The sequence below is a fragment of the Helianthus annuus genome, chromosome 13, assembly GCF_002127325.2.
Source record: "Helianthus annuus cultivar XRQ/B chromosome 13, HanXRQr2.0-SUNRISE, whole genome shotgun sequence".
NCBI lineage: Eukaryota > Viridiplantae > Streptophyta > Magnoliopsida > Asterales > Asteraceae > Helianthus > Helianthus annuus.
In genome coordinates this window covers 52,181,952-52,191,843 of record NC_035445.2, presented here as the reverse complement: position 1 = coordinate 52,191,843, position 9,892 = coordinate 52,181,952, and the positions used below count along the sequence as shown (strand labels likewise).

The 9,892-nt window shown below is 43.8% G+C and overlaps 1 protein-coding gene, 1 long non-coding RNA gene and 1 other non-coding gene across 4 annotated transcripts; 2 read left to right on the top strand and 1 right to left on the bottom strand.

Moving 5' to 3' along the window:
• Positions 1–310: 310 nt before the first annotated feature.
• On the top strand, positions 311–1,805 carry LOC110935103. 2 transcript variants are annotated; one of them, XR_004876103.1, is made up of 5 exons: positions 311–526; positions 800–975; positions 1,346–1,375; positions 1,472–1,551; positions 1,656–1,805. It is a non-coding gene; the product is annotated as an uncharacterized LOC110935103 (long non-coding RNA). The 2 variants fall into 2 exon arrangements; XR_002588871.2 differs by having other exon boundaries at positions 312–526; positions 1,472–1,805.
• A 1,857-nt stretch (positions 1,806–3,662) lies between these two features.
• On the bottom strand, positions 3,663–3,769 carry LOC118486237. The gene has a single exon (XR_004878089.1). It is a non-coding gene; the product is annotated as a small nucleolar RNA R71 (small nucleolar RNA).
• On the top strand, positions 3,675–4,981 carry LOC118485760. Its single transcript, XM_035982197.1, has 2 exons — positions 3,675–4,037; positions 4,124–4,981. Exons 1-2 carry the CDS (start codon positions 3,675–3,677, stop codon positions 4,979–4,981), a joined length of 1,221 nt encoding a protein of 406 aa, XP_035838090.1.
• Positions 4,982–9,892: the final 4,911 nt, after the last annotated feature.

The following is a 9,892-nucleotide window of genomic DNA, read 5'->3' as shown; positions in this document are numbered from 1 at the left end:
ATTAAACGTGCACACATTAAAATTCAACGAAGGATGTTTCTTCAACGAATTCGGGTGATCATGTTGTGTCGTCAACTTGTTTTGAAGATAATTTGAGTTTAGATCTGAAGGTGAAATTCAAATTCAAATTCGTAATTCAATATCTATAATACTATAAAAAGGAGAAGTGATGGACAAGGATGTAATTTCATCACGCTTACAAACTTTAAAGCATTATGTACAAGCTACATCAAGCCATTTGAGAGGGGGTGGAATCAAAGTTTTAAGACACTTCAGGGTTAGTATAGGGATTTCACCGTTGCAAATTCATTATAGCCTGTAAACTGAAGACGTCCCTTCGTTTCCACTCCCATCCCCTGCCTGTACCATACAAATCCCCATTACAACCTGGAACCCTAGCGAAGTTTAATTTACGCTCTCTCCAATCTAACTTTTTCTCTCGATCTGGAACCCTACCCTCTCCACTGGGATGACGAATACTAGAGATGTAGAACACCGATTTGAAGAAACCCTAACCGTTTTGTAGGTTTGTTCCTATTCTTGTTCCTGATCTTGTTTCAGTTCTCCTTGTTCAAATATTTTATAGAATCTGTTAATTTTTTTATCTTGTTTTCTACATTCAAAGTTGATGTTTTATCTGTAAGTGTTCTGTGATTTGACAATTTGTCGAATTTCTATTTTAAAATTTGTAATGCGAATGTATTCGATTGATCTTCTTTGTTTATGTTACTGTTTGATTCGCATGAAATATTGAAATTAGAGAAGCATTTGATCGTAAGTTCCTGTTCTTCACTTACAGTGTGGAAATAGAAAGAGGCTGGGATGTGTGATACTGATAGTTGATAGTGAATTAATCAGATGAAAATGGAATTGTTGTGCAGCAAATAAACATGTTTCAACGTGTTGATTGAAGGGTTATAAATGAACAAGATTCATATCATCATCCTCTCCTTCATCCCCTCAAATTCTCAGCAGGTTAAAGTTTTTTATTTACTTTTTCTATTTAGTTTTTAGTCTATATGAACCTTCATATGATATGTAGCTCAACTTTTTGTTGATCTTCTTGATGAAGACCCTGGATTATGATCATTACAAGCTTGCTGTTTTTTGAGTGGATTATTAATATTGTTTTTCTTTCATTTTTTGGTTTCATGTTTTTGCGTGGATTATTTATATTGTTTTTCTTTATTTTTTGGTTAATTTATGAATCAATAAGCAAAGAAGAAAACAAGGGTTTTGTTAGAAAACCAAACAAAAAGATAAAGTTTGGTGCTTTTTGATAATTGTGGTATGTTAATGAAAATTTTGATTTACTGCTTTATATATGTTTTATTTTATTTTGCAGCAACAAATATGAAGATTATTTGAATCCACGGTACATTTTTGCTTCGTTTGTATTAGTTTGATCTATTTTTGAGTTCTTGTTGCAATTTTTTGTATTGATACAACAGATCTGATTGATATGTTGTAGGTCTCGTAACGTCGGTGCTTGTGTTGTTACTTTCACTGCTGGTGGACTTGGTGTTCTCAACGCTATTGCGGGTGCTTACTGTGAGAATCTTCTACTGATTTGTATTGTCGGTGGACCGAATTCGAATGATTACGTTACTAACATGATTCTTCATCATACTATCGAAATGCCGGATTTTAACCAGGAGCTTCGTTGTTTTTAGACTGTTACTTGTTATCAGGTATAATGATTTTAACCTGTTTCAACCCGACAAAATTGCCCCTAGATGTACAATCTATTTAAGAAACATTTTTTAACCGACCCGAACAGGTTTTGACCCACGACCCGACCCGACCCAACCTGTTTGCCAGTCCTAAACAAACCGATTAAAGTCTAGCTTTCGGTTCGAGTTTTGAGCAATTCAGGTTCGTTAAACATTAGTTTTTCGGTTTCTATTCACTTTGAACCATGTTTCCAGTTGTTTTCAGACTTTGTTCAGTTGTTTTCTTGAATATTATGAGTAGCTAAACTTTATAGCTACCTAGGTTTTGATGAACTAGAGGATTGTAATGCGTTTGTGACATGTTTTCGGTTATTTGATGTGATTTACATAACTTTTCTTTGATATTGATCTTGATATTGCATGTTGGTATGTTTTGGTTATTTTATTAGTCAATAAATTCAGCGGTTTAGGCAGGAAGAAATTCCCCCTAGACATAGGATTTAATTTAATTCGTTGATCTTAGGATTTTTGGGTTAGGTATTGTGTTGAGAAATTGACCAAGTTGACTAATAATTCAAATCACTATATTAAAACTTGCATCCTCATCTTGTGACTCGAAAGACGATTAGGGTGAGCTAGGTTATTAGCTAATTATTGGTGGGTAGATTGGGTGACCGATAGCTCGGGCTCGTTTATTGCATCGTAATTAAGGTTTCCTAGGATTTCAATTATCAAAGTTGGGTTTGCTTTGCGATTTTGGGATCTTCTCTTAACATAACTGTCTCTGAGGTCAAAAGGATTCTATTTTCGTAGGATTTGGTATCGATAGCTCGAGCCGGTTCGTTCTAGCACTTCACATTTAGTCTTGCTTCTTCATTTGGGACATCTCTAGCGGGGGGTCAATTGAGGGAAATAGATATTTAGCCGTTATCATTGTCACATTAGCATTGCGTGATTCTAGGGATTCGACACCTAGGTAGCCTTTATCTCATATATATTTGATCACAATTTGCTCGCGTGTTTGCTTTGTTTGCTTGCTTTGTTTCTTACGTCTTCTTATTTAATTTAGTTATTATTTAATTATTAAAAATCACTTCAAAATCAACCTTAAAAATTGACTTTTTATTCGACAAAGGTTCATTATCTAGAGTTTGCATATAGTGTCCACGGATTGATATCCGGTCTTGCCATCTACACTACACTGCGACCGGTGCACTTGCCGATTGTGTGTGGTTTAGGTTGTGATTCCATTTTTAAAACTTGTTCGAATTTAATAGTTACAATTTCACACATCAAGTTTTTGGCGCCGTTGTCGGGGACACTGGCACTTTAGAGAACGACCCGAGTCGTCTATTTAGTTGTTTATTTGCTTTCATAGATTTTCATTTCCTTTAGGTGCCTTTTGCTTGCAATTTGTGCCTTTAGGGTTAGATTTCCTTTAGTCTTTTTTTATGTAGTTTTCTTCATTGTATGCACCACACTCGTTCACAGGGGCCACCTTCGTTTGCTGCTTTGTCTGAGCCCGAGCGAGACTTCCACGAGCGCCTTCGCATTTTCCGAGCTAGTCAGGTACACACTTCATCTTCTGCTTTTACTATGGGTGACAACGAAGCCCCAGCTAGGAGAGTCGTCGCAGACTACGCCAGGCCGAACGCGGCCAATGCTCGTTCCAGCATTACCCGACCCGCCATCGGTGTCAATCGCTGGCAGATTCCACCCCAGATCATCACAATGGTTACGAACACCATCCAATTCCATGGACTACCTTCTGAGGACCCGAATGTCCATCTCTCGTGCTTTTCAGCTATTTGCGACACATTCCAGGAGTAAGGTGTCACCGAGGATGCCTGCAAGCTGCGCCTATTTCCATTCTCGCTCGCTGACCGCGCTCATGCTTGGTTGGAATCCCTTCCGGCGGGATCCATCACTACCTGGGCCGGTATGAAAGAAAAATTCTTAGGCAAGTACTTTCCCCCTTCTAAAACCGCTCGTCTGAGGAGCATGATCCAAGAGTTTCGCCAAAAGGAGGGAGATTCGTTCTACGAAACATGGGAGCGTTTCAAGGAGTTACTACTCAAGTGTCCTCATCATGGATTCGAGGATTGGGCTTTAGTTGAGAGGTTCTGTCATGGAGTGACGCCCACTACGAGGAATATGCTGAATACTACTGCTGGGGGCAATCTGCTGACCGCCAAGACACCTGATGAGTGCATGGATATGTTCGAGGATATAGCGATGAGTAGCTACGAGTTTCCTGAGTCTAGAGATTCATCTACTACACATAGAGGAGTGCACAAGGTCGATGAGGTCACCAGGATGCAAGCGCAGATTGACGCTTTGCAAAAGCAGGTGGGTGATATGAAGGTACAGAAGGAGCAGCTATGCGAGATATGTACTGGTAGGCATGACACGACCGCGTGTCCTATTGCCCTACTGAGACACCAGAGCAGGTGGAGTTTGTGGGTAATCGAAATCAAGGAAATTTCAGGGAGCGTTACAATTCGAACTGGAAGTACCACCCGAACTTCAGCTGGAGGAACAACAACCCACCGAGGTTTCAGCCGCGTCAGAGTCTGTTTCAGGATGCTGGAGCAGGAGCGAGTTCGGGTATGAAGAACCCGACCATAGAGGAGATGCTGAGGCAAAACCAGGAGACGTTAGCCAAGCAGACGCAGTTGCTGACACAGTTCATCACGCGAGAGGATACTCGACATCAGGAGACACAGTCGAGGTTCATGGAGCACGAGACCTTCATGAAGAGTCAGAGCAGTGCACTACAGAACCTGGAGAGGACAGTGGGTTCGCTGGCCGATCAGCTGAACCAGAGACCTCAAGGTGGTCTCCCTAGTAGCACTGTTGGAAATCCGAACGCCACTACGAAGGCTGTTACCACTAGGAGCGGACGAGGAGCTGTTGAGGTCGAGCCGGTAGTTGACGAGGACCCGGAGGTCGATGAGGAGATTGAGATGGAGACACCAGCTGGCAAAGTGCACCCTAGGCTGCGCCCAGCAAGTACAGCACAGTCCAGCAGGTCTTCAGGAGAGAAGAAGGAGCCAGAGAAGGAGCCGATGAGGGTGTATAAGCCGACACCCCCTTACCCTGGTAGGTTAGTGAAGGGTAAGGACGCGGAGCAGTATGGTCGTTTCATGGAGATGTTGAAGAAGCTACATGTGAACATCCCGTTCGTCGAGGCTTTGGCGAAGATGCCGAAGTATGTGAAGTTTTTGAAGGATCTTCTTACGAATAAGAAGAAATTAGAGGATCTGTCGACTGTCACCCTGAGCGAGGAGTGTTCTGCCGTCTTGTAGAACAAGCTGCCGAAGAAAGTGTCTGATCCTGGTAGCTTTACCATCCCATGTCTGATTGGGAATCTTACTGTCAACAATGCGCTTGCTGACCTAGGTGCTAGCATAAACCTCATGCCCTATTCCATATTCGCTAAGCTTGACCTAGGAGAGCCTTCCCCTACGCGCATGAGTATTCAGCTCGCCGATCGATCGGTGAAGTATACTAGGGGCATCATGGAGAACATATTGGTGAAAGTCGACAAGTTCGTATTTCCCGTGGACTTTGTCATTCTCGACATGGATGAGGACTCTGAGGTCCCGTTGATCTTAGGTCATCCATTCCTTGCCACTGCACGAGCAGTCATTGACGTATATGATGGCAAGTTGACTCTTCGTGTCGATAAAGATGAGGTCACTTTTGATATCCAACATTCTATGAGGCACACCCGTCAGCATGATGACACTCTCTACTTTATTGATACTCTTATGTCACATGTGGGTGGCCTTCTCAGCAAGATTTCTGGGAGAGATGCGTCTGATACGCATGATGCGAGTATGGATGATCAGGGGAGTGAGGTCACTGAGTTAGATGTTGAGTAGGACCCTCTGTTGCAGGCTACCGAGCCTTCCCCTAGATTCGAGGTGTTTGAGGTCATCGAGGAGGAGGAGATCCCGAAGGAGAGACCGTCTGTTGAGGCACCCCCGCCCTTGGAGTTGAAGGAGTTGCCGTCTCATCTGGAGTACGCATTCTTGGGCGAGGGATCTCAGTTACCCGTCATCATTTCTGCTGGATTGACGGAGGAGGAGAAGAAGAAGCCGATGAGTGTTTTGAGAGAGCACATGCACGCTATTGCGTGGAAGCTGATGGATATCAAGGGTATTAACCCTTCGTTTTGCAAGCACAAGATCTTGATGGAAGAGGAGTTCAAGCCGGTGGTTCAGCCTCAGAGAAGGCTAAACCCTAATATGCAGGATGTTGTGAAGAAAGAGGTGATTAAGTTGCTGGATGCAGGACTGATTTACCCGATTTCGGACTCTGCATGGGTGAGTCCCGTCCAGGTGGTCCCCAAGAAGGGGGGTATGACAGTGGTCGTCAACGATAGGAATGAGTTGATACCCACCCGGACCGTCACCGGCTGGCGAGTTTGCATAGATTATCGCAGACTCAACGATGCCACGCGCAAGGATCACTTTCCTTTGCCGTTCATTGACCAGATGCTGGAGCGACTGTCAGGATAGCAGTTCTATTGCTTTCTTGATGGATTCTCAGGTTATTTCCAGATTCCTATTGCACCAGAGGATCAGGAAAAGACCACATTTACATGCCCTTTTGGCACCTTCGCGTATCGACGCATGCCATTTGGGTTGTGTAACGCTCCAGCCACATTTCAGCGCTGTATGGTGGCGATCTTTCACGAGTTGATCGAGGACTCCATGGAGGTGTTCATGGATGACTTTTCTGTGTTTGGGAGTTCCTTCGATCATTGTCTGCGTAATCTCGAGCATGTGCTTACTCGATGTGAGGAGACGAACCTGATGCTTAACTGGGAGAAGTGTCATTTTATGGTTCGAGAGGGGATTGTGCTAGGGCACAAGATTTCACAGGCGGGGCTTGAGGTTGATCAGGCCAAGGTTGATGTTATTTCCAAGCTTCTGCCACCTACTTCTGTGAAGTCGATTCGGAGTTTCTTGGGTCATGCGGGATTCTACCACCGTTTCATCCGCGACTTTTCGAAAATTGCTCGCCCGATGACCCAGCTGCTAGAGAAGGATAGGCCATTCGTATTTGACGATGAGTGTTTGAGGGCCTTCGAGTTGATTAGGGAGAGGTTAGTGAGTGATCCCATTCTGATTGCTCCCGATTGGAGCCTCCCATTTGAGATCATGTGCGATGCCAATGACTTTGTTGTTGGGGCCGTTCTAGGGCAGCGTAGGGAGAAACACTTTCATCCCATTTACTACGCTAGCAAGACCCTAAACGACGCCCAAGAAAACTACACCACGACGGAGAAGGAGTTGCTGGCAGTCGTATTCGCGTACGACAAATTCCGTTCCTATCTTGTGCTATCGAAGACTGTTATTTTCACAGATCACGCGGCTCTTCGTTACTTGTTTGCGAAGAAGGATGCGAAGCCTAGGCTTATTCGATGGATTTTGCTGCTTCAGGAGTTTGACCTAGAGATTAGGGACAAGAAGGGGGCTGAGAACGTAGCCGCTGATCATCTGTCGAGATTGGAGAGCCCCGAGATAGAGAAAACTCGAAAGGATAGGATTGGGGATGAGTTTTCCCATGAGGCGTTGATGTTTTTGAAAGCCCACGAGGAAGGCTTTCCCTGGTTCGCTGATCTGGCGAATTACTTGTCTACAGGTGACCTTGTGGAGGGCATCCGCAAAAGAAGAAATTCTTTGCGGATGTCAAGCACTACATTTGGGAGGATCCGTACTTGTTTAGGATCGGTGCGGACCAGGTTATTAGGAGATGCGTGTTTGGGTCCGAGTCGCGCAGCATTTTGCGACATTATCATGAGGGACCGACTGGTGGCCATTATGGTGCTGCTTATACCACCAAACGCGTGTTTGATGCGGGTTTTTATTGGCCGACCATCTTTAGGGACGCACATGAGTTGTGCGAAGCTGTGATGCCTGACAGAGGACAGGAAATATCTCATCCCGTAATGAGATGCCCCAAAACCCCATTAAGGTGGTTGAGGTCTTTGATATTTGGGGTATCGATTTCATGGGTCCGTTCCCCATGTCGAGGGGGAACCGATACATCCTAGTCGCAGTGGATTATGTTTCTAAGTGGGTGTAGGCAGAGGCCTTGCCTACGAATGACGCAGGGGTTGTTGTGAGATTCTTGAGGAGGTTGTTTGCTAGGTTTGGGACACCGAAGTCCTTGATATCTGATCGAGGCACCCACTTCTGCAATTCACAGATGGAGAAGGTCTTGAAACGCTATGGGGTCACCCATCGGCTTTCGATGGCCTATCATCCACAAACAAGTGGGCAGGTGGAAAATTCGAATAGGGGGATTAAGAGAATCTTGGAGAAACTGTCGGAAACAGTCGTATTGATTGGTCCGAGAAGTTGGATAACGCTCTGTGGGCTATCCGTACTGCTTATCGGACACCTATTGGGACCACACCCTTTAGGTTAGTTTATGGGAAAGCGTGTCATCTACCGGTAGAGCTAGAGCATCGTGCATACTGGGCACTGAAGGCAGACAATCTTGACTTGCCAGCTGCAGGTAAGAACCGGTTTCTTCAGATGCACGAGTTAGAGGAGTTGCGCGATGTGGCGTATGAGAAGTCGTGGGCATATAAAGAGCGCACTAAGGCGTTGCATGACAAACACTTGAAGCAGGTGAAAGAGTTCAAGTGTGGGGAGAAGGTGTTGCTATATAATTCCTGGTTGAAGCTGTTCCCACGAAAGTTGAGATCGCATTGGCACGGACCGTATGTGGTTAGGCAGGTGTTTCCGTACGGGACAATTGAGGTTGAGAATGAGGACGGTCAGAGGTTCAAGGTCAATGGGCATCGATTGAAGCATTTTGTCGAGGGGCCGACCGAGGATCGAGAGGAGGAGGTGATTGACCTCCCCGTTATGAGCACGTGAGAGTGTGTTGCACGCTCGGGATTTCCCGAGTTGTATAGTTTGTACCATTTTTTGTATCTTCTATTTTTGTATATATTGAGTCTGTTTGTGTCAGTTTGTGTCGTACGTACTGATCTGTTTGTTGAGTTGCGTAGTTCACAGGTGGAAAACCGAGCCAAAGCGTGCCGGTGTAACGTCGGAAACGAGGTGAGTTAAGGGTTTAATAATAATAATATTCACTAATAATAATAATAATAATAATAATAATAATAATAATAATATTAAAATTCAAAATTCTGCTTTAACACCCTTTACGGACCACAAGGATGTTCCAATACGGTCCTTAAGACTGTTACCAGTTCAAAAAAAATTACAAAACCCCAAATCGGGGTCGTCTTCCCCATTTCTAACATCACCGCCCTTTTCTCCCCCATCACCCATCTCAACCACCACCACCTCCGCTGCCACCACCGAACCACCGCTGTCACACCCCAACCGATGGCATCTGTCACACCCCAACCGATGGCGGAAACATCGAGATGAGACGTACAAACTGTTCAAAGACATCATAACACTAATTGTGACAATAATTAAAGTTTTATTCATTGATAACCAATAGTTTCATACAATACATGGAAATGAAAAATACATAACATAGATTGAAATTTAAATGTTTGATGGGTTTCTAAGCCATCCTAGCCATATTCTTGTTTTCTTGAATCGTCAACCTGCAGTATGCATTTAAAATACAATCAACAAATAATTGCTGGCGAGTATACAGGTTTGTACATAGCATAATAGAGTTAAATAGTTTATCAAATCAAATCCATGTGAACAACTGATATCAAATTAACTGTTATACTCGTAACGATGAAATCCACATGTCCAAACCATAGTTTAACGCAATTAACATAGCCTAACCCTCGAAAGGGTGGTGATAGAGTTAAAAGACCTAGCAATACCCATAATATACGGGAGGGGCGTTACAACCTACAGCGCTTAAAATAGAAAGGTCCAAAATACGAAATGTTACAGTCTCCCCTACTTTAGGAGATTTCGTCCTCGAAATCTTAAGAAGAAGACTGAATAACGCTCAAATATAAAGTTTCGTTGAAAACAGAAAAAAAGTTGGCAACTACCTCTGAGGTAAGGAAATCACCCCTAGCTCATTGGTGGAGTTGAAAATTGAGCGAAGCTAATTGTCAAGGTAAGGAAATCACTCCTATCTTGATGATATTAGCATAAAATTCAGAACAAACCACATGACACACTTAGTTAACAAGATTAACGTATCACTGGCATGTGAATAAGCAGGTCAACCCATCGTGTACCGCAATT